This window comes from Syngnathus floridae, chromosome 4 (assembly GCF_059516105.1).
Source record: "Syngnathus floridae isolate MCC-2025c chromosome 4, RoL_Sflo_1.0, whole genome shotgun sequence".
Lineage (NCBI taxonomy): Eukaryota > Metazoa > Chordata > Actinopteri > Syngnathiformes > Syngnathidae > Syngnathus > Syngnathus floridae.
Window position 1 is genome coordinate 17677238 of NC_142416.1, and position 27396 is coordinate 17704633.

A 27396-nucleotide genomic window follows, 5' to 3' on the forward strand; every position below is an offset into this window, starting at 1 on the left:
TTCTTAAATAAAATGAGCTATCAGCGCCCTCTAGCGGCGTCAAGTCTTCACATGAGTCAAATATGACGTCACTGCAACATAGGGACTGTGTGTCAACACAAAGTAAAACCCAACACGCAAATTTTAAAAGAGCACATTATGAGTTAGTATTTTGATTTAATATAAACATGGTATATACTAAATATTTTTTTCCAAATGAAATACACTTGTTCCAATCAATTTTCATGTCACCGCCAGAGAGTTTTAATCCCCCGAGAGCTTTTCTGAGATGACCCCTGACGTCATTGTTGCGGAAGTGAAAAGCCTACGTGTGGAAGAAAGGTTGGTCACCGTGTTTGAGTACTTTTCGCGGCGTCCACGATTATGTCCAATCCAACATAGCTACCTGCTCGCCCACCCAACTGACTTCGGGCAAATGAATGGTCCGAGCCGCCGCCGGGCCATACAAAACAAAATGGGACAAGGAGGAGCCGCCGACGGGCTGTAATGCTGCGGCGCGCGTGGCTGGGTCTTCGGCAGGTGCTGAGTCTGATGGCTCGGAGACCGGCTCTCCTGTGCGGGGCCATCGTGCTCGGAGTTCTGCTCGTACTGGCCGTCAAGTTCACATGCAGGTACGCGGCCACAGCCTCCTCGCGTCTTGGCTATTGAGCTGAAATGAGGCTCAAGGAACCCAGTACGGTTCGTCCTGTGACCTACGAATTAGTTTCTTCATATCCAATTACTGACGTGCTTTATTTTACGAGTTTAAATCCTGACAGCACTCGTATCTCAGAACACTCGTCTCTCAAAACATCATTCCCCATTGAAATGAATGTATTAATCCATCCCAGTCTTTCAAAACACCAACTAAGTATGTTATAAAGTTAAATTAAACAAACTTGATGTACTTTATAAGTTATTTAGAGTAAAGAATGAGTAAATGGTGATCATTCAATGGACATTGTGCTGCTCATTCTGTTGTGAACATCTTCTTGGCCTCCAGGATGCAGTAGCCTACATAATACATGAAGACAATACACATAGATTTGATGATGGAACACAGAAGAAGTAGATCTCAACCTCAAAACAACAGATATATATATTTTTTCATGTAAACTCAGAGTTGACTTGTGCTTTTCTGCAGTCGTGCAAAGAACGTGGTGGCTGCTGCTCGACCACCGCTGCGCTTTTTCTCCCCTGAATCTCCAGTCGTGGACCTCTACTTGGGTCAGATTGATCAGGTAAGACTAAAATGTGTGCATGATTTGGATAATCTGTGACTCGGGTGTGTGACCTGGTAGTACCGCTATTTGTTTTCTTTTTCCCTTCTCACCAGGTGGAACGTCTCAGGAGTGTGGCTGAGGTGTCTTTTGTCTTCTTCTACGCACCGTGGTGCGCGCACTCCATGGCCGCCAGACAAGAAGTTCAGCTGGTAGCAAAGAAACTAGCAAAACAGGTACCAAGCTAAAACAACCCATGCCCATAGATGACGTCAATCAATTTGGTGTTAAAAATGAAGACCAAGGTGACTCAAAACATTTTTATCCAACCCACAGGTGCAGTTTGTGGCCATCAACTGCTGGTGGAGTCAAGGCAAGTGCAGGAGGCTCAACCATTTCTACAAGTATCCCACCATCCACCTCTTTTACCAACGGTCAGGAGAACCTTTTTTTTTCTCAGTCAAACTAAACGACACTGGCAGTAAAGAAAAATCTCTGACTTCATCACTTGACTCGTCTTTCCGCATCAGGTTCGGGCCTATCGAGTACAAGGGTCCGTTCGTGGCGGCCTATGTGGAAAATTTTATCCTCAAAGTGATCACGCCTCTCACATATCTCCCGTCAAGAGATGCTCTTCAGGACTTCCTCTCTTGTCATGAGGTACTGATGGCATCTTTTTTATATCTATTTTGGATCTTAACTGTCTTCTTCCCAGCCACGAGTGGTTGGCTTCTTCCAGTTTAACTCGTCGCCTCAGCCGCCGGGTTATATCACATTCCTCGTCTCGGCACTGCAAGCCCTGAAAAGAGGTAAAGCGATCAACTTGAGTACCCGCTTTGTAGTATTTGAGTATTCAGTCCTGGCGTCACATCCAGATTTTCGGGGCGTGGTCCGATTCGGGGTGGTCACCACCAGACAGGTGGCAGATGTCATCTCGCTCAAAGAGGATGCAAGCGTTTACCTCCACAGAAGATTTAACACTTCTTTGGTGAGAAAAGAAAGGAATGAAAAAAATTAAATGCAAGATTTATGCGTTGTCGCTTTGCTTGTCAGATTTTCCCTCGATGGGAACGCAACTTCACGTCGCGCGCCGTATGCGGCTGGGTGTTTGAAAACCACGAGAGCGTTCTGAAGTGGCTGCAACCGCCGGGTACCAAGTCTCGGCTTCTGGAGCACGAACTGAGCAAAGGGGCCGCGCTATTGCTTTTTCTTCCGCACGATCCCCTCGTCTCCGAGCCCAACGGCCTCCTGCGGCAGGTGAGTACACAATCAAACATACTGATTTTTTTTTTTTCTATTATTCTGCCCACTTTTCTACCCTTCCTCGCTTTTAAATTTCATGTTTTGATAAGAAAATGGAGTGGGTAGTTAATTAAATTAGTCATTTATTAGCAGTTACACCAGAAAACGCATACTGCCCTCTAGCGGCCAGATCACGCACACCAGATTGAGCAGCAAACTGCATTGAAGTGTGACAAAACTGTTGAATCCTATCTCAGTAGATCTTGCCGACATTTCAGTTGAGCTCTTCCACAGAAACTTTTCCGTCCTAGGTTGCAGATGTGGCTTTGCGCTATCACTCCTGCGACACTCCGTCGCCATCCAGCGTGCCGTGCTGCCACTCCGCGCTCGGCCCCGACTCCACCGTGCGCTGCGAGGTGTGCCCGACGTCTCCGGCGCGTTGCTCCTTCCCCTCCACGCCGCATTCCGGCCTTCACCTCGACTGTCGTAGCTTCGCGCTCAGCTACAACCCGCTGAGCCGACACAGTGCCTGCTGCGGGAAAGTCCATCCTCATCTTCACGACAGCTCCAAAACCAAAGAGGCGTCCCATGTGCAAAACTCTTCATCCGACGCCCTCAAGGGGCTTCGCTGTCAGACCAACAAGACGCTCAGGTTCTACGTGTTGGACATGGAGCTCAACTGGCCGCTGGCGGTGAGGCTCGGGGCGCCGGGGAACATAAACGTCTCGTCGTGGCGCCATCGAGAAGCCCACGCGCAGGGGGATGACTCCTTCGCGACCATCGTGAACCTGAAGGACGAGGTGCATTACGTGCTACAGCGCAACCCCGCCGCCACACTCACCGAGTCGCTCGGTAAGGCTACAAAAACTTGCAGTAGTCACGAGTTCCTAAGAGTAAGTGGTTTGGGGTTTTCATGTTTCTTCCAGAGGCCTTCATCATGAACTTCAGCGCCCCCTACAGCCTCCTGCATAGACACTTGGTGGGCGAGCAGCCCAGTGAACGGACAGTCTCGACTCACAACGGATCCCAGTCTGAGCCTCCGCGGCCACTCATTACCGAGCTAACCACGTCGTCCTTCCTGCCCTGCGTCATGGATGCTGAAAAGGTGAGGTCGACCTTCCCTGACCTCGGCTCGGTTTCAGCAACATCTTCCGTTATTGTTTGTTGTAGGATGTGCTGCTTTTCTACTACACTCAGTGGTGCGGCTTCTGCTCTGCTCTCAACCACATCTTCATCCAGCTGGCTCGAATGCTGCAGCGGGACACCAGCGTCGTTATCGCGAGGTAAAAAGTCGCCGTGCAAATTCAACAAAAATAAATATATGACTTATATTATTACAACCTGGTGTTCATCTCTGATTAAAAAAAAAAAAAATTGATTTGTGCGATTTGCTGTATGCAGGGTGAACGTTGCACGTAACGACCTCCCGTGGGAGTTCATGGTGGATCGTGTTCCCGCCATTCTTTTCTTCCCACGATACAGGTAAGAAGAATCGGTAGAAATGTTTCAGCATTCATCATAGGGGAAAAAAAAAATGCACGACTGATTCAAGCCCAACGGGGAAGAGCACGACATCATTTTTATATTTGTATGTTTGTTTTTGAAGAAAACAGCAGAGCGTGAAGTTCCCGAATGATCTTCCCATCACTCTTCCACACCTCCTTCGCTTCATCCTCAAGCATTCCGGCTCAACCCCATACCAGGAGGAACCCCCGTCATCGGACGCTTCGGGACTGGACGCCGCCGTCCTCCGGGCAGAGTTGGAAGCCCTCCAACGTGAGGTACGGACGCTGCATGAAGCCCGCGAGCTGCTTTCCCAGCAGCTAGCGCAGCTTTGGCGAGACAACCGGCAGCTGCGCTTGGACGCTCGTGGACTGGAAGTTCAGAACGCCGAGCTGCGGCAGGAGCAACTCCACCTGGAGGAACAGCGGCGGGAGAAGGACCGACAACTGGCCGAGGCACTGCGGCGGCTGCGAGAGCTGACCGACGCCTCGGAGAACCTGCTCAACCAAAACATCATGCTCAAGATGATGCTCAAGTCCTTGAAGGAAAGTGCGGAGGCTGAAGTTGCGGAGGAGGAGCAGGCGGACGCGGGGAAGCAAGCGGCAAGCCACTTGGCCTCCTGACGGTTGCTACGGGACACTCGAGCACCCGGGATGAATCGGCAGTCTGTAAAACGAATGCCGTGAAAATTGAAACGGTACCTCCACTCACAGGTAGGGCCCGACCGATTAAATCGGCAGAAATCTTTTTTTCCGATATTTTATTTTAACACATAACTACACAAGCTTAAGATAATGATTTTCAAATAACAACATTGCCTCTTTGAACCCCCCCCTTCACTCAGTTCAACAAAATACCAAAATGGTACATAAATATTTTAAATTCTTTATGGGGTAAAATCTGACTGATTACACTTTATAAAAACAGTTAATTTCTTTATAATGTCCATTTAATTTATTATGTTTAATGCAATGCAGTTTTTTGTTAAACCACACATCAAAAAGTATTTTTTTTGGGAGGGGGGGGTTGAGCTAATAATGGTATTTCAATTTAATTCAGTTGTTGTAATTTGATGTCTTATTGTGTTCAACACTTCTAATTTTACAATCAGAGACGTTTGGCAAAATTTTTTGATTTTGTAGACCAATTAATTTCAAAATTTTGCACTACTTTTTGGTTTTTGTTTCGTGTGGCGACACAAAACCACAGTGACGAATCAGAACTCCTCGGTGCTGGGTCATAGGTAAGAATCTTGCAAAGTATATGAAGTTTTGGATTTAAGTGCCAACGACTCCATCTTCCTTCCTTGCTTGGTGTCTGACAAGTGTACATAACTTAAATTTGAACACATGAGTGTTCCAAAGGTGATCCAGTGGATCTATTTTTACACTTTCAATCACTGAACTGTTATTTCAATTTAACAATTCAGGTAATGAGATGCTGCAATAGTGTATGTGTGAAATATTGAATCGTTTTTTTTTTTTACTAATTAAATTTCTTTTTGTCTTTGCTATTGTGTTTGGTTTTTAAATCAGTGGAAATTTAAATAAATAAATTTAGTGGAACCCCCAAATATTTGAAACACCACAGAAACACATATTAAATTACTTCCACTTTTGACAAAACTTACAATATCTTATTTCATTTGACAATTTTAATCACCGGTAACATGAAAATACAGGTATGAAAGTATAAAGTCATTGCACATTTTGAAGTATCAAAATATCTGATTATGACAATGTTTCTCAACTTTTATTGAGCCAAACTAGATTATTTTTACGTCGGACAAAAAATAATCACACACCATCAAATAAAATCTATTGTGTACTTAACTATTAAATCTGAACCCATTTAATTGAACTATTATTCTATTGTGTAAATGACAGGATAATCGGATTATCCTAGTAGAAGAGAATCTAATTGTTCTGACAGTCAGGAAACATTATTGGCATAAATCGGTGATCAACAATATTTATAATAAAAAATAAAACATATATTTTTGAAGCAATCAAATGAAATTGGAGGATATCCAGCAGCACACCTAATGATCAACTGTTGGGAATCTCTAGGTTATATAAAGAATTTTTTTTTTTTTTAAATTCTTCAGTCTGTCAGTCATACAGTAGATATGAAGAGGAGGATGAGGAGGAAGAGCACACCGACCTCTTCTCTTACACGGGTACCTGAAAAAGGACGTTTTGTTAGATGGAACCAATCGGAAGGATGATTTGACACATTTTTTTTTTTAAATTCAGTACTCACCACCGGAGCTTTTAGTAGGTGTGGCTGATGGCTGGTTCGAGTCGACTGTGGGGCCTGCTGGAGCGTTTGTGGGGCCTGCTGGAGCGTTTGTGGTACTATCTGTGTCTTCCCTGTCAGGTAAGCCTCCTTGGAGCCCCACTTCCAGTGTATCGAGCTCAGATTGCCTTTGCTTTTGGATCCATTCTTTCACCAGTTCATGGTTTTCGTAAAGTTTCAAGTCCGGCAAGTTGGTGCCCAAAAGATCACGAACTTCATCTACGCTCAAGGCCTGGGAGGAGTGAAAAGATATCAATAACTAAACTAGACACAAACGTTATTAATTGAAAGGCCCCGTGTGCATACGGACCAAAACAACAGATGGATCCAGCGAGACGAAGGTTTCCAGGTTCATGTTGTTGTTCACCAATGTTTTCACGTATTCCAGTGATGCGCCCCCTGCAGTTCACGGTAGAAAAGACTAGTTAATATCAAGCCGTTATTTTCGGTGAAATTTTGTTGAGAGAAAAGTGTTAAAGTAACAATCCAAATTTGAATAATTGAGAGGTGGCCTACCCAAAAAGGGCTCTATGAGCTGGTACTCCACAGCGGAGACTCTTGAGCGTGTGGTTCCACCAAAAGCTTCTAAAGCGATGGTGAAAAGAACTTGCTTTTTCGCCAGAACGCAGATGGACACATTCAAGACGCTGGCGTTTCTGCGGGAGACACATTTTGATGTGAAATAGGCAAAAAGTCTTAAAAAAACCAAACAGCACGATGATGACAATACCTGAGACTTTGCGGCAAAATAGTTTGTAGGACATTTTCATCTAGGGAACACAAGTTGTCTCCTCCGATAGCGCTGAGCTCTGCGCTGCCGAGCCTGTTCTCGTCGTGACTCAGATATTTGGTGATGATCTGCTTGGCCTGAATAGAGAGCCCAACGTGTCCTTAGCGAGTGTTTCCAGCGTGAAATCATTTGCTCACATACCAGAGTTGAGTTCCAGGGCCCGTTGGATGGATCCATAAGAGCCGAGAGCGTGTCCACCAACGTGATGTTCCACAAGTCGATGTCGTCACCCGTAGCTTGACGTGACGCCAATCCCAGAAGTTCCACCTGATCCTCCGGGATCCCTGATTGGCTTGCATATGCCTTCAAAACAATTTTTTGGGGTGAGTCCTACATCGTTGAAAATTATTCCACCCAATTTGAGAACCACTGATTCCATCAAACTTCACCTCTCGCAGCTTTTCCAGAACAATCTTGAGGTAGTCGTCCTGGTCCACCTTCTCCGTGATGGCTCCCAAGTTGTCTCTGACGACGGTGGCGTTGAGGCAGCAGTTGAACTGGTTGACGTCGAAGTAGTCGAAGGGGAAGAGCTCGTCGCTGATGCTCACCTGTGTGATGTATCCCACCGTGCACTCGCTTTCTACAAAATCAAAGATGGCGGGTCATCGGTGTGTAAGCTACTTTGTGGAGGCGCAAACTTGCTGAGAACAAACCGAGTGATCGCTTGACTTTATTTCGAATGGACTTTCTGATTTCTCTCCTCAGGCTCCTCCGCTTCCGTTTGTCCACACCGTTTTCCTTGAGAACCTTCAAGAAGTCCCTCAAGAAACTCCGCTTTGTTCCCTTCAAAGCAACGAGTAATTATCAGAGTCACGCAGACGGACTTATCTCGTGATTCTCAACCGGTGTGCGTACTCTGTCGAAGTTGTCATAGAAGTTCGACGTCAAAAAAAGAGGTAACATCCCAAGAGCCTCCAAGGTTTCTATGGTCCAATTTGAAGGAGGTCTGGATAGCAACACACAAGCACATACTGTAAGAGCACAAAAATGGCAGCCATGACATTGCGATAACTAGATAGAATCAATCGACCCTTAAAAATACATAACAAGAGCATTGGCGCCATCTTGTGGCATCAGTAACTTTCTGAAATACCCGTATCTTGTGTTGCCGCTCTCCAGGAGAGCTTCCACTGCGGCGACTTGGACCTCATTGAGCTCTGGACAGTTTTGCAGCTTTCCCAGGATGGATTCGTCCGAGTTGCTGATATAGACGCCGTCCAAAGTGCAACACATGTTTCCTAACACGGATATTTCGTCCTCCGTCAAGCTTTGGCTCGTGATACCCTTGGGAAGAGTAAAAAGTATCTTCAGGGAGTGACTTTTTTTTTTTACCAGGGCCCAATTGATATATATTCTTTGAGGCCGATGCCATTTCCGATATTTGGCAGGATAACCATTCCGATAACTGATGAATTAAACAAAATTCATTGACAAAATGTTTATTTTATCAACTCACCAGGCAGCTCCTCGCATTCCCAAATAGAACGCTCGGTATGCCGCTGAGCACGGGAGAAAAGACGGAGAAGTCGGCTTCTCCCAGCTCTTCAAAGTAAGACCTGCAGTTGGCTTGAGGCACCAGCGAGTAACTGTGGAGGGAAGCAAAGTTACCCAAACCGCTTTTACATTTCCATTATGGCAAAGAGAGCAGACTGTACTTGTAATACAGCAACACATCCGGAGGGTAAAGTTCAAAGTTGCTGACGTCCGACTCGTCCCTGATGTTGTTGTACATGCAGGTTAGCTGTCAAAACAAAAACAGGTAAACTATAAAATACATGTCAGGGTTTCTTATTTCTTTTTGACACCCTTCTATTTGAACCCTCTCAATGCGCATGCGCCAACAGCTCACCTGAGTCTCCGCCAGCCGGACCCTGTTCCTGCCTCTCCTCCGGCACGCTCGGACAAGCCTTTTGACTTGCGACTTTTCGAAGGTCCTCACTGAAGTACACGTGAAGCCTTGGAGAACAGACGACGACAAACTGCAGACAAACAACACGCTCAATAATATAAAAAAAGGTCATTTGAATGTAAATGAGAAAATAAATCTCACTTGTTCGCGCTTCCCAGCAGCGTCGTGGCCGTTTCCGCAGCGACCACCTCGAAGAACAACTCAGCCTACGCAAAAAAAAATTAAAAATCGTACTGACAGCACATGTTTATATCGAAAAGATTCGCAAAAGTTTTGTCCCACCTGCTTGCGTTTCCATTTCTTTTTGTTTAGCCTACTGAGAACATTCTCATTGCTGCTCACGCCCAAAAGCAGAGTGCCGGGGATCTCCGTCGCCAAATCGTCTGGAACGTTCTCCACGATCACGTCACTGCTGCTATCTACTGAGATGATCTAATCGGACAAGGTAAATTCTTTTAAACCGGCTTATATTTTTTAAAAATGTCAAGTTTTGCTCTTAATGTCCGTAGTTTCTAAAATCGTATCGTAACAATCGTGTGTAGAAATGCTAACCACGAGGCGAGCGTGGATTTCCTACCTGGGACACAAAAACTCGGTGGATAATCGGTGGTGCGGTGACGATGTACGTCAGGAATGTTGGGGTATTATTGGATGGCATGATTAACTGAGATCCGTTAATGTTCCTGAAAATATTTGCGGGTACGCCCATGATGAGAGAACCCAACGCCATGAGTGACGACGCGTTGTCGATCTGCCAAACACCATTTATTACTTCACACATAGAAAATAAAGCATAAAAAAGTATAAACAGAGAAATGATTTATAAAACAGAGCATCATGTTTAAAAAAAAAATGTTAATACAAAGTGGAAGCTGGCCAATACCTGAATGAGACCCGAGGATAGAAGAGCCTGGACAACGGCCTTGGCTTGGCCTGTACGCCAGCCCGTCACGTTGCTAAGTGTGCCCAAGGCCGCGAAGAGATCCTTGGGGTCAATAGTTTTGATCTGGCCCATTGACATACCAGTACTTTCTGCGCCGAGGGCCACGATTGTTGCGGCGGTAATCTTGTTCCCGAAGTTAGTCGCCAAAGCAGCGCCCACCTGTTGGCAAAACACCTGAACTCAGGATTGTTTCATTCTCTTATCGTGTATATAACGACACAAATGAGGTGACAATATTGATCCGATAATTTGCACCCTTCTGAGATTGTAGTGGTAATAAATGATGCGAAGGAGCCCACCTGTGGATCCAGGTCAGTGCACATGGTGGTTAGGTTGCGCAGAAGGATCATGGTTTCATCTGCCGATAACTGGGTGAACGCCATTCCTGGTGCGAAGCATCGAAACAGCAGAGGAAGGCTGCAAAGATTTATCAAAGATTTCACACAAAATAAACCAACAGCAGTTTTCTAGTGTTGAGTCTGCGGCAGATCAATTATTCTATCTGAGTCCATCGATTAATCGGATATAGTTTTATAACAGCAGTTAGCCAATGTCACACATCAGATGGTCCTCAGAAATCAAGGAATTAATTCTTTTGAGAGCCTGAAATCAGAAGACAATTAATTTGATAATCGATTAATCGGTTAATTCTGACATCACTTACACTGATGATGTAATAGGGGTTAATTGTTTAATAAACACTCACAATATGGGGTTAAAATTGCTGTCCTGCTTGTATAGCAGCTCTGTGTAGTAGCTGCTGACATTGACAGGGAGGACGGTTTGGTTGAAGATGGCGATGTTCTGGAGGTCCACAGTGAACACCTGGAGAAGCTACAAGAAGCAGGGTTTTTGTTTAAACACACAAATTAGACCGTCATCTGCAATACATTGTAAATTACTCTACAAAATATTCCTTGGAAGTACCTCTGGGGATCCAAATAGGAGAAAATCCTCCAGCGTGACAAATTCAATGAAAGGTCCAATATATTCCGCAAACCATGCAGTTGAGTTGAGTTCTGGGTCGCTTGCGTTGTAACACTTTGGCTCAGACACTTTAAAAAAAAAAAGATTTATTCATATTTTCAATCCAGAGTCATTGACAGTGTGACTAAATATGTAGTTTTCATGTTCAAAATCATTAAGAGTGGTGACAAAAAATTTACAGGTCCAAACTTTTAACTTCTTGCACCCACCTGAGTTGAGATAGGTCACGATGGTATCAAATACATCTCGCCTCACAAAATTCACGGCAGAAAAGTTGAACGGGCCGAGAACGGAGACACTAAAATGAAAAAAAGAACACATTGGGTGAAAAGACCTTTATCTGTTTTTTTTTTTGTTATTTATGAATTTATCTGAACTGCTGTTCGGTCTGAATGTGCTGCTGTTTTGGTTAGCAACATAAACTTGGTTGGCATCATTCCGTTCTAAAGTGAACAAATGAAAACACCTTGGAATTAGAGAACATACACTTTCTGAAAGGCCAAGCAGGAGGTGTCGAAGGTAGTAACGTTTCCGATGAGATCCTTTGTGAGGAACTCCAAGTAGTCGGCGAGGCGTCGATCGAACCAGACGTTCACCTCCGATCTGGTGGAACTGCTGAGAGCCAAAGGCCACACGCAGGGTAGCGTGGGCTTCCTCACTTCTGCCGGGAGTGTTTCCTGCAGTGAGGAGATGACAGTAACGTCATGTGAAGACATTGCTAAAAATAAAAATTTCGAGTAATGCATACCAGTCCGGTCATGCAAACAACAAATCTCAAAAACAGAATCCCCACCGTCTCCAAGAAGAAGGGTGTCTCGCGGTAGTTGTCAAAGATGGTGCAAAGTTCAGAAACGTTGTCAACGACGTCAGGCCGGCGGAGGTAGCTGCCGAGCTCCGATGGAGCTATGGAGCTCACCAACTAAATCAACACCAAGGTGATTATTGTCACAGGGTTTTCGTCCTTAGTTTGTGTTACTTGTGAACACACGCAAACCTGATTCCGCTTGTCCTGAGGAATGAGCAACAGGAAGTTGGTCAGGTTGGGTAGCTGGAAGCCCAGGAAGGAACTCTCCAGGAAGCGGAAGTAACTTTGGTTGTTGGCATAGCAACGTAGAGGTACTGGTCCTGCAATGGAAAATGATGTCATCAAATTAAAAAAAAAGATAGGATGATGTCAAGTTTTGATTACTCTATCTAAAACTTCATTCTCCTTGGAGGAGGTAGGAATTTTTAGTTTATCCTTCAACGGTGTCCTTACCTTCAAGAGCCTGAACGATGTGGTCGTGTATTTCCGTCTGTGTTGGTTCACTGAGACTTGAAATGGTGATATTGAGCTCCTGAACTCTGAGGATTATATAAAGTAGGAACAAGTGAACACCAGGTTGACCGTTTAGGAGAAATGTAGTTCGAAATTGAACCCGATTATTTGTCCTACCCCTGCTGCTCGACGCTGCAGTTCTTTGAGGACAGGATTTTGAAAAACGGCGAAACATGCTCCGGAGAAAGTTGGAACAGCAAAGGAGGTAGTCGTCTCCGGAGCCACACGGACACCGCGGCGTCGCTGACGGATGGATCGGTGAGATTCGCACGATCGAACACAACTTCCAACATGGCCGCCCTCACTGGGACAGGGAATAGGTTTTCTTTACCCTGCAGAATATGAAAGATGGTTAAACTAAATGCGGCCTGAGTGTTTGTTCTAAATTCGCGCCAACCTCGATAGATGGGGAGAAATCGTCATAGAAGGTGGACAGGAACCGGTTGGGAACATGCATCATCACCATGGCGACCTGGGCACGGCTGGTGAGTGCCCCCGGCGTGGAGGACAATTCAGCGAGTTGTCTCAGCGTTAATTGTGGTAAGGCCTCAAACTGCACACACAGGAATGTTCAAATTAGATTTTGGGAATGAAAAATAAAGGGCGGAGAGGTGTAAGAATGTACCGCTGAGAAGTTGCTGTGGAGCAGCTGAATCTCATTGAGGAGCAGAAGGTGAGAGAAGGCGGCCAAGTGCAACTGCAGCCATTCGCCGCTGTTGTTGCTTTGGGCGATGCAGCCGGGATCTGGACCCCCAAAATCCCGGAGAACCAAAAATTTTGATTCAATATGCTCATGTCAAACCAATTTCCCGATTCGAATCGATTTTTTTATGACGGCAGAACTCACCGTCGGTGTCATTGCGAGTCAGGAAGGTCACGATGAATCGTCTTAAAACGGACGTCTGGACGGTGATGCTCATGTTCGGCTGGACGTGACTCAGCGCCTGCAAACTGTCGCCGTGACAAAGTGGATGCGATTACAATGGTGCCTTGAGATATGAGTTCGGTTTCTTCCCTGACCGTGCTCATATCTCAAATCATCTGGATGGAAATACATTTCGACCTTCTCCAAAAGCAACCAAAAATGTTGCATCGTATTGAGGAAAGCTAGCATTCCGACTTTATGACAACAATTAGCATTAGCATTAAGCTAGTGTGGCCTTTCTTTCGACACTACTTGTAATTACGTTCGACGGCTTACATTTGTTGGTAGCTGATACAGTTCAAATCCTTGGTAGTGAGACATGAGAGGAAATCCGGCGAGATTGCGTGGAGAAACGGCCGTAGCCTGTGGTTGAACCAGAGGTCGATGAGGTCGGGATCATTCACGTAGGATTCTGGGAAGGTGTCCAATTCGACTTCTCGGATAGCGTCCAAAATCACAGAGGCCGAAGAATTCCCAGGGTTAAATGTCTGCAAGATATGTAGCGACTGCTTGAATCATGTGTTTCCTAATTTTCGATTCAATGAACTTTTTTCAGCTTTCCCTACCATGTTGGCGAGGAGGTCGAGAGAGGCGTTCAGCAAGTGAGAGGATTTGGTGAGCAGGAGCTTCCACATGGGTAAGCTGCTGCTGATGGCAGAACGGTTGCACGTAAAGATCATGGCCAGATCCTGAGCTGTTAGCGCTGTTAGCTGCGGTGTGAAACAACAGATGAATGATGACTGAAAAGCCAAATTAAATCGTTATTATCACAAGAGGTGTGACGTTTACCGATGCACATGCAACTTGCTCCACGGAAAAGTTGCAGAGATGTTCGCTGTGGGTTCCGTTGTCCAGTAGGAGCTGGAGTGCCGTGCTGTATAATTTAGAATTGTTTGGCTTTACGTTTTATTACACACAGTCCACATGCCCGTCTGTCAATCATCTGGCATGTTTTTTTCTAGTCACCTGAACTCACCTATTGATCGCCATACATATCGCTGTGTCTGTGAAAAACATGACATGAGTGAGTGACAGTGAAACAGTATGTCATGAATAAAGTAAAAAAATGACTTACCATTAATTGGGGTTACAGTGCACTGAAGATTGAGGAAAAGATGGAATATTGTTAAAAAATATTTCTACAAATATTAAAGCTGAGGAAAAAGTGGTTTTGTGCATCGTCACCTCTCCGCTGTATAGGACGCAACCTGTCAAAGAAAAGATTTACTTTAAAATTGTATTATAAAATACTCTAAATAAATAACATTTTCAAGACAGATGTAAAGAAGTGTCATTTTTTTTAATTTTAAAACAATTTTGACATTTTTAAAAATTATTTAAATTATTTGTTTGCTATTTTTTAAAAAAATATATTTTAAAAAGATTAATTATTATCAATAATAATTATTATGCCTTCCTGTCTATCCTCTCACCCGGTGGAAGGAGCTTGGTCAGCTCCAGCTTGCTGGAAGAGATGGACGACGCCACATGGAGAGGAACGGTTGGCATGGCCTGGTCCAGTCTTGTGAACCTGGAGCACGACAGCAGTAATAACAAGGTTACATTTCATCTTCGAAAATATTCCATTTTCAAGGGGACATTATGTTCACCCCTCTTACGTGTTGTGATTTGAACCAGAGTGTGACAAGTGTGTGTTAAGTGTGCAGTAATTTAAGTATTTTGACTGAAGAAGGTCCAAAGCCTTTGTGAGAAAAAAAATACAATTTGTCATTTTTCAAAAACATTTTAGGCGTGATCTCACAGTGTCTCGTAGGAGGAACAGGAAAGGTTAGCTTTGGATGGCTGAAAAGAGAAGAAAAAAAAAGTTTTAAAAATCTCGTTCAACCCTCTCCACTGATTGTTCCTCACCGGTTGAAGGGATCCCACAAGCTGTTTGAGAAATTCTGGAATTTTCAAGCGTTCCTCGGGAGAGTCGGTCAGTTGATCAAATAGCGCATTGATGATGACGTCTGTCTCCGGGAGACCGGGAGGCGGAGTCAACAGCAAGTCCAGCCGTTGGCGTAAAGACAGCAGAGGCAGGGCCTCCAGCTAAAACGAGGCATTGATTTTGATCTTGCTTAGGTAACGATGGTCAGTTGTTTGTTAAGAGTGAAATCTCACAGGGTCGAACTCCGGGTTGAGCTGCAGAATCTCTTCGAGGGTCAAGAACTCGGAAAATTGACCCACGTTCACCAACAGCCACTCTGCGCTGCTGTTGAACCCCGAGAGGCAGCCTGGTCCTGCACAAGAAGTTGTGTGTTCATTCATTATTCAATCATTGTGAAGATTTGAAATGAGTGAGGGCGAGACGAGCTGACCTGAGTCTGGCCGAGATAGGAACTTAACGATGAACTCCTGCAAGATCCGCTCCTTGTCGGTGATCTTGTCAAAGAGTTGCTTGAAAACGTCCAGGCTGATATTGAAAAGAACATTGAGAAGCGCTTTGTTATCTTCATGAGACTCCAGTTATGGAAGAAGGCAGGCTGAAGGAAATATTCGTCTTGTAGTCTCCAGTTGAAGAAAAAATACAAACAAACAAAAACTAGTAACTGTAGCATGACAGTTTCACTCGAAACTACCGTATTGGCCCGAATATAAGACGTCTTACATTTGGGGTCTAGCCAAGTCTTTTTTCAAACTTGAGTCTTGAAAAAGAGGGGGTCGTTTTATAATCGGGGGTCGTCTTATATTTAGACCAATACGGTAATAGTTTAGTTTTATAATACAATGTGAAATGTAAAATTTGGTTATGCACACAATAAAAAAATTGGTTTCTTGAGCCAAAACCTTTTACCACTAACTTTTAGCTTAATTAGCTTGTCGTCAAACATTAGCCACTTAGCATTTTGAGAAAATTGCTAGCTATCAAGAGTAAGATGAGTAATATATTTATTCATTTATGTATTTACTTATTTATTTATCGGTTTTCTTCTTTTACGCTTATATATTTCATTACCAAACCATGATATGCTTTTGTTTCGTTGGGTTTCTTACATTTGCTGGTAAGATTGACAGCTGAGGTTCCTGTGGCTCAGACAGCGCAGGAAATTGTTGGATGCTGACGGCAGGAAGCCCTTCAGGCGCCTTGAGAACCATCTGGTGATGACGCTGCTGTTCCTCAGCTGTTCGTCGGTCAGCACTGCCACGCGGATCTCACCGATCACGTCCAGAATTTCAGGAGCAGATGGTCCGATTGTATTCTCAGGCTATGCAAAAAAAAGTATTAATCGTATTTGAATCGTCATTTATTTTTAATGGTTTCTTCCTTTCTTCCTTCTTTCACAAACCATGCTGGCCAGGATGTCCAGAGCCGGATCCAAGATGGTGGAAAGATTACTGAGCAAGATCTTCCATAGCACGACGGACCGTTTGCTGTCTCCGGTGAGATTACACGACAGAAGAGACGCCAGTTGATTGGCCGTGAAGTTCTGCAGCTGGATATTGGACATGGATCAAATATATAAAGTAAGTTATATGTTTTGCTTTGACCAGCAACCGTGAATTAATCCAGTTATTTAAATTAATTTATTTAAATTAATCATTTGAATTCATCCAGTTATTTAAATTAATTTATTTAAATTAATAATTTAAATTTATTTAATTTAAAACAACGTAAAAAATAAAACGTTACCTGTCCACACGCGTATTCGTCCAAGGTAAAGTTGCAAGGGACGTCCATAGATGTACTCAAGGCCAAATGAAGGTCGGAGCTGCACGATTAGCACGTTAGCAAATTACAATATCAAAGCGTGCAGCGTGGCGACGTATGGTATTTAGCTTACGACATACCTGTCGATTCTCTCGCAGACGCTAGTAGCTGTAAAATTGCACAAAATTAGAATTATTAACTGTGAATGTCAGATTTGTGATTTTTTAAAACACTTCTTACCATTGATTGGAATCACCAAGCACTGTGGAAGAACAAAAAGTGAGTTAAAGTGTCTGAAATTGAATAAAAAATGTCGTTAGCGAAAACTTTACCTGGATGTTGTCAGGCAGACAGTCTAGGAGAGAAAAAAAATGTCCAGTATAATTTACACAATAATATTTAAATGCAATATTTGTGCTCGTGAGGCATTCTTCTCTACCTTCAGGCGTGGATTGGATGAGTTGGTCCAGTATTTCTCGAATATAGATCTCCATATCAGGTGGCACGGACACGATGGCTCTTTGTAGCTGTTCAAAACTGGAAAAAAAAAGTAGAACACAAATCATGAAAAGTTATTTTAACCAAATAGTCATTTCGAAAAATACTCACATGGTTTTGAAGACTGCACAAGGAGGTTGAACCTGCAAAATCAACGTTTCAGCTCACTATCCTGAAATATTGCTGAGTCATCACCATCAGGCCCATAAGAGTAGTCACCTCAGGAACCAGAAGCAGCAGATGATGCAAAACCTCAAGAAGCTTCCTCTCTCTAGGAGACTCCAGCAGGAAATCAAACACCTCACGGATGACGACGTCCTTCTCAGGAGGAGTTGGGAGAGGCACCAACATCAGCTGGGCCGTCTGTCTTGGAGACAGCTCGTCCAGAACTTCCAGCTGAGGTAAAAAAAAAAAACATGTGGTCCGGCCATCACTTTGCTGACTTCTCATATGTGCCACTCACACTTGAGAAGTTTGGGTTGAGGTCATAGAAGTCGGTGATGTTAGGAACTTTCGAGAAGGACCCGAAATTTTTCCTCAGCCATTCTTTGCTGTTACCTGAGAAACACAAGTCTGAAACATACACATAAGACTTCATCAAATACGATTCATGAAAAGCTAAAGATCATAAAATTGTCATTTTAACTCACTGGTCGTGTTCAGGAAGACGTAGATGAAGTGCGTGTAGATGTTTTGGTGGTGGACTGGATGCGGATCAAAGTAGCTGATGTGTTTGCTGAGGAGAGCAACACTGCACCACGACAGATGATGAATATTATTCCTCCTAAAAACTTGGAGGGTGAGAAGAAACGGGTGGCAAACTCACAGGGTTTGATAAGCTGGACAGGAGAAGTTGTTGGTGCTCAGGCAGGAGAGCAAGCTGATGGGGATGTCTGGAAGGAGGGGTGACAGCTTGATGTGGAACCACATGGTGATGAATTCCGGGTCGTGGAGGTTTTCCTGAGTAAGAGCGTGTGAGTCGGCCTCGCTAAAGATCTCCCGGAAGTCGGATGCCACCTCTGTGAAGTTCTGCAAACATGGAAGATGTCATCATGAAAACATATGAGTTTGAGTAGGAGAAGGGTTTATGAACTCACAGCTGTGGCAAACTCCTGGATTAGTAAATTAAGACGTTCCGTCAGCTCCAAAATCAGCCTCATGATGTTCTCCTCAGACATGGTCAGGTTGCTTCGAGCTGCACAGTGCATGATTCGTGCCGTCTTTTCAACTGCGTCAGTCAACTGGAGGGGGTTGATGACCAGGAAGAATTTTTGACAAACAGAAATTAAAAACAATATATATTTTTTGTTTTGTTTTTTGTTTTACCCCGCAAGGATTGCCATCAAGAGTGACGCTGCAAACATCTTGGATGTCGGCCATTTCATTGTCCACGTTGTGATCCAAGTTACTGCAAAACATAATGTGCCACTTTATTAAGCTAATGGGCCTAAATGAAACCTTCCATTTTCTATCACACTTATGTGATGATTAAGCTAGCCTGCTAGCCATAGCCTGCTAGCCATAGCCTGCTTGCCATAGCCTGCTTGCCATAGCCTGCTAGCCATAGCTGGCTAGCCAGTCAGGATAGCTAGCTAGCTAGGATGGATGGATGGATGGATGGATGGATGGATGGATGGATGGATGGATGGATGGATGGATGGATGGATGGATGGATGGATGGATAAATGGATGGATAAATGGATGGATAGATGGATGGATGGATGGATGGATGGATGGATGGATGGATGGATGGATGGATGGATGGATGGATGGATGGATGGATGGATAAATGTTTACTTAAGTATTGGTGGAACATACAACACATGATGAAAGGTGAGCACCAGATGATCACTCATTAGGGCTTGTTCGTCATCAGAGAACCTCCGTAGAATGGGCAGGACAACATGTCGGTACCAGTCCTCCATTTTGTCCAATTCCAGCATCTCTGGGGCGACGGGTGCCGGATACGGGCTGTACTGACTCGCCACCTCTGCCAGAGTCCAGTTGAGCAGGAACTGCATCAGTGTGCTGCTTTTGATTTCTGACACGTCTCTCTGTGAAATGAAACGTGGAATATATATTGAGACATCCCGTATGTGCTTGAACCGTAGGAGAATTTTTGTACCTCTTTGGTGAAGGCGACAAAGTCATGGACGAAGCTTGTGATGGGTTTGAAAGTCATCGTGATGCCTTGGATCACCTGGAAGTGGGGCAGGGATTAATTGTATGAAGATTATTTGTGCACACAGCCAAAGTTAAAATACCTCTCTGAGGGTGATGTGAGGGGGCGGAGGGTTGTATTCCTGTTGGGGGTATCCAGGCTCGGTCCAGTTGGGGTTCCTTCTGGAATGAATGGTGTTGGGTGGTGGATCATGTGTCATCAAACTATGAAAGATCAGCGAGAGGGAGTCGTTGCTCAAGCCCGCCACTTCGGGCCTCATCAGCAGCTCAGCCTTCTGAGCTGGAGACAGGAGGTGAAGAACTTCCAGCTGGGTTGAGAAGAGACACAAAGATGGGCAACATATGTTAATGGACACATTTTTCATAGATATTGTTTGGTGGTCATAAAGTTGATTTAAAAGAAAAAGGCAGAGAGGGACTCACGCCGCTGAAAACCATGTTGAGCGCTGGTAAGTCGTAAATTCTAGCGATGACACTGAACGCACCGAAGTTCTTCATCAGCCAGTCTTCACTACTTTCGTTTGGATTTACGCAACCTGTACAGAGGCAAACAAGAAACATTTTTTTGGGGTGGTGAAACCTCTTAAAATCACTTTAATGACAAATCCATAATGATGGTTAAGTATTACCATTGATTCCATGTCTTGACAGGAAGGGATACATGAAGAATGAGTAGATCCATTTTTGTCTGGCAGGAATCATCTCGGAGAAATGTTGGCTGAACTCCTTCACCCTGCGAGAAGAGGACAGAGCATTCAAAAAGCCGCCGATACGCAGAAGGAGTTTGTTCACGAGCCGACAGATGTACATTGTTTGGTAAGTGGAGCAGCTGAAGTTCTTGGTGCTGAGGCAGGCCAGGACGTGTCTGTTGATTGAGGTCAAAAGTGGTCTCACATTGACCTCCATCCACATCTCTACCAGGGCTTCATTGTGGAGAGGCTCCACATTTGGATCTAAAAAGATGGCTCCCTCCAAGCTGAGGTCAACTCCTCTGGCGCTGGATCTCTGTTTGCGAGGGGAAAGGAGATGGGTAGGAAACGTGGGGTAAGTTCTCAGTTGTCTCAGTTGTCAGGTTGTGTGAAAACAAATGATTCCATCATAGTGTCATCTTGGACCAAGCCTACCATGAAGGTATAAACATCCATTGCAGCTTCCAGCATTGCTTTTAGATTCCTCATGTGATCTCTTCCGGTGTTTGATGCAGGCGAACCAACACACTGGAGGAAGCATGATGCTGCATCTGGTCTCTTTAGAAAAAAAACAAACATATAAAGTGTCCAGTCAGGTTTTTTGGTATTTTGATTCTAATCATAAATTGAGTGAAAGGAAAAAAATAATAATAACAGAATAATAACAGAATTCCTTTTGCTGATTCATTTGCTATTCATGCAAAGATCGTTTTTTCACTCACCTGGCCGGTCGAGTTGCAGGTTAGCTCGCTTCATCGGTCATGCGAAACCAAGATCATTCAAAGTCATCATTGAGGGAATAGAAACGTTTGGAAAAATTCCTCTCGGTAACTTACCCTTGTTGACTAGATGAACCTGTTGGGGGAGGAGTGAAAATAATATTTCATCTGAATACTTTGTCATCAATAAAATTTTAGATTGAAGCAAAAAGCTTCAGCTGACAGAAAACCCAAACTAGTCAGTGTTATTTATAGACTTGATGACAAGGCATAGAAAAAAAGAATACAACCTAAGAATATAGAAATAGAAAGATAAAAAAAAACAAGTGTATTATAAGATGTTAAATTGAATACGGAGTGCTCCACATATTTACGCAACACCTTATCTTTCCCATTGTGAGATAATCCAGGTGAAAGAGCAGAAACTTTTCCTTTGTAATACCTCCTCGCCAAACCAGTTTCATTAAAGCTGTGAAAAATAAAACTACAATATATAATTATATATAATGATGTATAAACTATATATAATTTGAATTTGAAAGCTGTGATAAATGAAACTATGGAATATAGAACCATATATAATGATGTAGATAATATATATATATTATAAATTATCTATAATTTGAATTTGATTAATTCTTCAGCCTTCTTTTGACCGTCTGCTCTTACCAAAACAACCCCAGATGAGGTAAAGTAGCAGGAAAATGTAGCTTGATCTCATGATGCCGCTGGTCTCATGGGGATGAGTACAGTTTTGTGCTCGCTGGGGAAGGAAGGAAGCAAAGACATTACACCATGGTGACAAAATGCAAATTTAAGGATCATAACAATTGAAATTCTCCATCAAATTTGGATATTTTGCGAGGTCGATGAAATTGCAAAGTGCTGCAATGTGAGCGGATGATAGAAATCAGGGAGTGGCCACAAAAATACTTGTCAGTATTACCTATGACCTTCATCATTCTTGTGTCTCTCTGCACCAGAGAGAAGAATGCTGAAATTCAACACTATTGTCATCTGAACAATAAACACAAAGAGCTCATGATGCTCTATTTTTAAGAAAACAAAATGGGGAGGGAGGTGAGAGGGCAACAATCATCAACAGACAGACAGAAAATAATATGCATACATTAAAATATCATTTAAACAAATATATTTTGGTTTCAGTTTTCTTTTAAGAAGCTAAACTTATGGAAATTTACAGCCTCGCCTCTTCCTTGAAAGGATGTTGTCGAACTAAACTAAACAAGACAGTTAATCTGCAGTCCAAATGTCAGAGAGACATTCGAAGTATGAAAATAATAAGTTGAGAGTATTTCCTCTTCATTTATTTTCACTCTTTTGTTTATTGTCATTCTGACTGTTTTATCATCCTGTCAGGAATTCCTGTTTGTTGACTACTAAAATTATTCCCGAAGTGCTTTTGAAACCTTTGAGGAAATGATGAATTTATTTCCTCCTTTCAAATCTTGCTCAAATGTTTTTGTTATTTGAAATGGTTGCGTACAAAATGTATTTTTTTTATTTTATTGATCAATTTTATACTGCTGTTAAGCGTTATGAATTTGCAAAACACTTGCGGTCTTTCAAGCGTTCACTGTGACAACTTTTCAAATTCAACTCAACAATTGTGATATTAATATAAGACTCATAAATCAGATTAATATATATGCATATTTGTACTTGCAGTATCTACACGTACAGTGGACACTACATAATTAATGTAGGCCGGACTAATATATTTTCTAATATATACAAATAAGTTAAATTATAGAAATTATACAAGAACAAATAAAATATACATCAACAAAGTATGTAGACCTATGACAGTGTTATAATATGTTTCAATTAAATGTTTAGTAAAAAGTTTTTAGCAAACTAATTTTAATACAAAAATTAATTTATTGTTTCTATGTCTTAGGCATGTTGTTGCCAGGTATACACAACATAAGATTGCTCAGGTTGACTGTAAATATTCATTTCCAGTTAATGTTGATTTTTTTTTTTCAGCTAACAATAAGGTACTTAACACACAATCAAGTTTTGAATGTAAGAAGATATGCTGCTCATATCGAAAATAGAAGTGGTTGCCTTGAAGGAACAATAAAACTTAAAGCAAAGCCGAATATCTTACCAAATGACGTTTTTCCTTCAGCATCCGTCCGTGTGTTGACACCTGAGAAGCAGGTGTACCAGTGAGCTCCAGGTAGAATCACACGGAAGGTGTCACCCCTAAACTGTAGGGAGGGGCGAAGGGCGTGTTGTGTTGATTTTTTTTTGTTTTTATTTCCGCAGTGTTAAAGCATGCATGGAAGGTGCGAATTTTTTTTAAAATTGATTTCATTCACCTCTTATATTCTATACACAACACCTCATAAAGTGTTATTTGTTATTTATTCATTTATTTACTTTATTCGTATTATTATGTTATGTATTCATATGTTTAATAGACTCTCTCTTTGTTGGTAAGGAACTTAAAGGGAGTTGAGTGACCCCATAATTCTAATCATATAATTGACCTTTTTTCAGTGCTAATTTTTCACCAATGTTTTGTGTGATGCAGAATAGTGATTTATTATAAGTAATGAATAACGGTCATGAAGGAAGTATGCTACAGTGTGTGACAAATACTTTCTATTAATGCGTACGCCAACGAATCTGGTCAAACTAGTTTTGAAGAGGCTTCAAACTGGTGAGGTGTAGGGATAAGAATTCACAATTATTAAATATAGGCTCTGACCTAAGTGTATGGAGTTTACATGTTCTTCCCCGTATAGAAAATGGATGGATGGATTAAAATATAGGTTAATTCCTACCATTTAATCAGAATACTAACCCAACTACCCTTACATTAGCTTTGGGTGAAATAACAGCTCAAATTGTGACGTAACATTACTTAAATCTTACATTCCTACGTTAAAAATGTTTCTTTTTGGGGTTACCCCATTAGTTTCTTGAGAATTTTAATTGGGAATATAAATTGAGTGAAGTGATTCTTTTCACCGCTAGGTCGCAGTAACGAAACAATGACATTCAAATTGAGTTCACCCGAAGAAGAAAATCAGCCAATCGCATTCCAATGTCTAGTCAACATATCCGCTGCCTAAAAGAGTGGAAATAAATCATGTTTGAAATGAATTATCATTTTATTTAATGCGTATTAAGAAAACGTCTATGTAATGGAGATTTTAATTGTTTGGATAGCGACCTTAAACAACCTAAATTGGGTCTTTTTGTTTTCGTTGTGACCCACAGAACCGACTGAAGTCAACATGTCCTGGTCGTGGTTCCTAACTTATCGCTGCTATTTTAACCGGGTGGTTACTCTCGATGGATTTCGTTGCCCCGCTCCGGCGTCAAGACTACGGACTAGACGCCAGCTCGACTCCGCCTTCAGCAGACGATGCACCACCACGGCGCCAGGCGATGTACGGGTCAGGTTCGCCCCAAGCCCGACAGGTAAGGTCGCAGGTAAAAACTAGAGAGTCTGAAGTTGCAGTAGCCTTTTCGTTTTAAAATCATTTGATTCACAAATATTTGAGTAGAGAGAATATTCCTCTAAAAGTAAAAATGCTTTTTCAACTCTGTGTTTATCTGTGTCAGGGTAGTTTTTCTAAATAGAATTCATGTCCAACTCTATATTTATCTGTGTCAAGGTAGTTTTTCTAAAGTCTTTGACTTTTGTTGTTTAAATCCGGTAAGTTTTTGTTGACACGGTAGAGCACAGGTCAAAATGGCCGCCTCAGAGTTCAGAGGTTGGATTCTGGCTGTGGCGTTTGCATGTTCTCCCCGTGCCTGCGTGACTTTCAGCTTCTCCCATGAGGGAGTCACTTGCATGATTTATTTAACACAGGTGGATGCCCTTCCATTCTTTTTATCCTGATAAAAGCACACAAATGTTTTTGGCAGGTTTTTTGCACCTCGGAGGTCTCCGCACGGCTCTCTACAATTACATCTTTGCCAAGAAGTACGGCGGCTCGTTCATCCTGCGCCTGGAGGACACGGATCAAAGCAGGCTGGTACCAGGGGCGGCTAAGGCCATAGAGGACATGCTAGAGTGGGCAGGTAAAACAAAACTGTGATGTAATCCAGACATTAAAGATTTTTCAAGGCTTATTTTGTCATCCAGGTATACCTCCAGATGAGAGTCCAGGTCGAGGCGGGCCACTTGGTCCGTACCAGCAGTCGGAAAGACTGGACCTGTACAGACAGGCGGCGTCACAGCTGCTGGACAACGGCCACGCCTACCATTGTTTCTGCACCCCCCAGAGGCTGGGGCTGCTCAAAAAAGAATCTCTGAGGATCGGACAGACTCCCAGGTTCTATCTCCATTACGTGATTCTGACCCGCTCAGACAAGACAGAATGTTTGTCTGGCATTGAGGTTTTTGTCATCGCCTTTCTCAGGTATGACAACCGGTGTCGACACCTTCGGGATGAGCAGGTTCAAGAGAAGCTGGCCCAGGGAGCACCCCATGTCATCAGGTTCCGTCTGGAGGAGGGAGTGGAGCCCTTTCAGGATCTCATCTTTGGGTGGAATCGTCACGAGGTGGCGCAGGTAGAGGAAGATTCATAGGCCACAAATCTTAACTAGTATTTAGATGAGTGGAGCTGCATGAACCATATTATTGTCAAGAAAATGTTTGTCTTGACTTCTTGGTGGAAACTCTTGAGGGATCATGGTCAGGTTTGTTTCCTTTGTCCGTCCCGCCAGGTGGAAGGTGACCCCGTGGTTATAAAAGCAGACGGTTTCCCCACCTACCACCTTGCTAACATAGTGGACGACCACCACATGAAGATCAGCCACGTACTTCGGGGCTCAGAGTGGTTGATCTCCACTTCCAAGCACCTCCTCATGTACCGCGCCCTCGGATGGCAGCCGCCCGCCTTCGGACATCTGCCGCTGTTGACCAACAAGGATGGCAGTAAACTATCCAAGAGGCAGGGGGACATATTCATCCAAAGATTTCAGCAAGATGGCATCCTGCCGGAGGCTCTGCTGGACATCATCACCAACTGCGGCTCGGGATTCAGCTGTGAGTGGTAAAATGTTCATTGCGATGTTTGCTAGTGTGGCATTTCAAGTCGTGGTCATCTGGTAACAATGAATTTGAATCGGTAGCCAATCGAGTGGGACGAAGGTTAGATGAGCTGATCTCCGAGTTTAACCCTTCCAAGATCACCACGCACTCTGCACTGCTTGATCTTGAAAAACTTCCAGAGTTCAACAAGTGAGTTTTTGCTGCTGTCACATTTTAGTCTATTAATTACAAGTTTTTTTTTCTTTAACTTCAGAATAACGTTGCCATGTTTCTTTCCCTCCATAATTTAAAACAAACTTGAAATTGGAATTATTCTGTATTTTTAATTGTATATTTTATGTTACATTTTTATCCATCCCATAAAATGTCCCCTTTTATTCCATAAAATAGTCCTTTTTTTTTCTCAACGTCCCTTTTTTCCCTCCCCCAGAATCCACTTGCAGGATCATATTGAAGATGAGAAGCTATGCAATTTTCTGATAAAGGATCTGCAGGGACAAATCCGCGAGGCCTACACGAGCGAGATTCAGGATGAAGATGTCCTGCATGAGGATTACATCAGGCGGGTTCTACACTTGCGCAAGGTAAGTGGCCACCACCACTGGTGACAGCAAAAAAAAAAATATCCAATTTGTATTTTGTTGTTGTTGCTTTGCCAGTCATATTGAAACTATTCTCTCCCTTTCTGCAGGGCCACATATCCACTTTGCGGGACCTGGTGAGTCCCGCTTACTCGTACCTGTGGGTGCGTCCTTCCTTCTCCAGTCAACAGGTGGCAGCACTCTCCGCAGAGGCCCAGCACGTCGCCACGCTGGCGCTCAAGTATGCAGCTTGAGTTCACCTACGAGTAACACCGCTCCAGCAACGTGATGCGAATGTCTTTGCTTTGCAGATTAGCAGAGAAACGAGGAGAGGCGGCGGCCGTGGATGAAATCAACAAAGATCTGAAGACCCTGGCCAAGCAAACCAAAGGCACCAAATACAGAGATGTGATGATGCTCTTACGTCTGACTCTCAGTGGACTGCAGGTAAATTGACACAAAAAAAAAAAAAAATAGAATGTGGGAAGAAACGGTGGGGCTTCCCAGCTCACACTTACTCAAAGTCCAGAATAAATCTTCTTTAAATAGACTCATCTCCCATAGAAGCAAAATGCAAAGAGGAAGTCGATTTTGGATTGCTTGTGTTTGGTTTCATTTCCCCTTCTAGCAAGGACCCAGCGTGGCGGAGATGATGGTGGCTTTGGGGCCCGTGGAGTCCATCCATCGAATCCAGAAGCTTCTCCTGATTGACGAGCCAAGCTAGCCATCCCAGAAGTCCAGGATGAGACTTTTTTTTTTTTCGCACAGAGCTTTTGTGGGACACTTATTGACGCAAGCAAAACAAACTACTGATTGAAGTAACAAAGTTGGAATTATTTACGTGCACAACAGTGAACGACTTGCAATTTACTGCGGCCGATTGTATTTCTATTCCTTCCTATACAGTAAAAAGTGTGACCAGTG

At 43.3% G+C, this 27396-nt stretch overlaps 3 protein-coding genes across 10 annotated transcripts; 2 read left to right on the forward strand and 1 right to left on the reverse strand.

Annotated features, from left to right (window-relative positions):
• The first annotated feature begins 262 nt into the window (after positions 1-262).
• txndc11 (thioredoxin domain containing 11) lies at positions 263-6475 on the forward strand. Of its 2 annotated transcripts, XM_088372768.1 has the most exons (13): positions 264-611; positions 1124-1220; positions 1316-1435; positions 1536-1633; positions 1730-1859; positions 1915-2008; positions 2075-2187; positions 2253-2456; positions 2753-3293; positions 3368-3546; positions 3612-3724; positions 3843-3923; positions 4048-6475. In XM_088372768.1, exons 1-13 carry the CDS (start codon positions 487-489, stop codon positions 4565-4567), a joined length of 2415 nt encoding a protein of 804 aa, XP_088228894.1. In that variant the 5' UTR covers positions 264-486; the 3' UTR covers positions 4568-6475. The 2 variants fall into 2 exon arrangements, with proteins under 2 accessions (XP_088228893.1, XP_088228894.1); XM_088372767.1 differs by having other exon boundaries at positions 263-611; positions 1915-2187.
• On the reverse strand, positions 5559-23055 carry LOC148399604 (uncharacterized). Of its 2 annotated transcripts, none has more exons than XM_088372761.1 (65): positions 22985-23055; positions 21520-21613; positions 20968-20986; positions 20854-20881; positions 20567-20689; positions 20251-20447; positions 20072-20175; positions 19866-19978; positions 19526-19750; positions 19387-19461; positions 19080-19315; positions 18588-18669; positions 18359-18502; positions 18088-18290; positions 17912-18012; positions 17725-17834; positions 17481-17657; positions 17373-17404; positions 17203-17300; positions 17096-17118; positions 17004-17025; positions 16904-16931; positions 16746-16824; positions 16402-16548; positions 16109-16320; positions 15433-15527; positions 15236-15354; positions 14984-15163; positions 14877-14917; positions 14548-14645; positions 14300-14322; positions 14190-14211; positions 14091-14118; positions 13904-13988; positions 13681-13824; positions 13391-13602; positions 13037-13140; positions 12815-12933; positions 12587-12742; positions 12307-12521; positions 12130-12215; positions 11866-11996; positions 11665-11790; positions 11358-11548; positions 11081-11169; positions 10812-10939; positions 10591-10718; positions 10184-10301; positions 9825-10043; positions 9519-9692; positions 9224-9373; positions 9083-9147; positions 8882-9011; positions 8688-8773; positions 8489-8618; positions 8126-8316; positions 7888-7978; positions 7686-7815; positions 7422-7612; positions 7174-7335; positions 6973-7109; positions 6759-6898; positions 6553-6641; positions 6207-6474; positions 5559-6127 (listed from the first exon to the last, which is right to left on the reverse strand). In XM_088372761.1, exons 1-65 carry the CDS (start codon positions 23006-23008, stop codon positions 6060-6062), a joined length of 7755 nt encoding a protein of 2584 aa, XP_088228887.1. In that variant the 5' UTR covers positions 23009-23055; the 3' UTR covers positions 5559-6059. The 2 variants fall into 2 exon arrangements, with proteins under 2 accessions (XP_088228887.1, XP_088228886.1); XM_088372760.1 differs by having other exon boundaries at positions 20854-20884.
• ears2 (glutamyl-tRNA synthetase 2, mitochondrial) lies at positions 9158-27396 on the forward strand. 6 transcript variants are annotated; one of them, XM_088372779.1, is made up of 19 exons: positions 9158-9386; positions 12328-12447; positions 12595-12729; positions 13671-13751; positions 14558-14672; positions 16414-16579; positions 17425-17662; positions 20138-20258; positions 20364-20486; positions 24106-24309; positions 24760-24915; positions 24980-25169; positions 25257-25407; positions 25564-25885; positions 25972-26080; positions 26322-26475; positions 26583-26713; positions 26784-26919; positions 27101-27396. In XM_088372779.1, exons 10-19 carry the CDS (start codon positions 24123-24125, stop codon positions 27194-27196), a joined length of 1632 nt encoding a protein of 543 aa, XP_088228905.1. In that variant the 5' UTR covers positions 9158-9386; positions 12328-12447; positions 12595-12729; positions 13671-13751; positions 14558-14672; positions 16414-16579; positions 17425-17662; positions 20138-20258; positions 20364-20486; positions 24106-24122; the 3' UTR covers positions 27197-27396. The 6 variants fall into 6 exon arrangements, with proteins under 6 accessions (XP_088228905.1, XP_088228904.1, XP_088228907.1 ...); XM_088372778.1 differs by having other exon boundaries at positions 17537-17662; XM_088372781.1 differs by lacking the exons at positions 12328-12447; positions 12595-12729 and having other exon boundaries at positions 17537-17662.

Coding starts and splice junctions, on each gene's coding strand:
- LOC148399604 (XM_088372760.1), bottom strand. CDS start 23,008: ATGCTGAAGGAAAAACGTCATTTG. Junction 11,997..12,129: donor CATCGTTCAGGCTCTTGAAG/GTAAGGACACCG, acceptor TTTCCATTGCAG/GACCAGTACCTCTACGTTGC. Junction 7,816..7,887: donor TCTATGACAACTTCGACAGA/GTACGCACACCG, acceptor GTTGCTTTGAAG/GGAACAAAGCGGAGTTTCTT.
- ears2 (XM_088372779.1), top strand. CDS start 24,123: ATGTCCTGGTCGTGGTTCCTAACTTATCGCTGCTATTTTAACCGGGTG. Junction 24,310..24,759: donor GTTCGCCCCAAGCCCGACAG/GTAAGGTCGCAG, acceptor TGTTTTTGGCAG/GTTTTTTGCACCTCGGAGGT. Junction 24,916..24,979: donor GGACATGCTAGAGTGGGCAG/GTAAAACAAAAC, acceptor TTTGTCATCCAG/GTATACCTCCAGATGAGAGT.
- txndc11 (XM_088372767.1), top strand. CDS start 487: ATGCTGCGGCGCGCGTGGCTGGGTCTTCGGCAGGTGCTGAGTCTGATG. Junction 1,436..1,535: donor CAAAGAAACTAGCAAAACAG/GTACCAAGCTAA, acceptor TCCAACCCACAG/GTGCAGTTTGTGGCCATCAA. Junction 2,188..2,252: donor GAAGATTTAACACTTCTTTG/GTGAGAAAAGAA, acceptor TTTGCTTGTCAG/ATTTTCCCTCGATGGGAACG.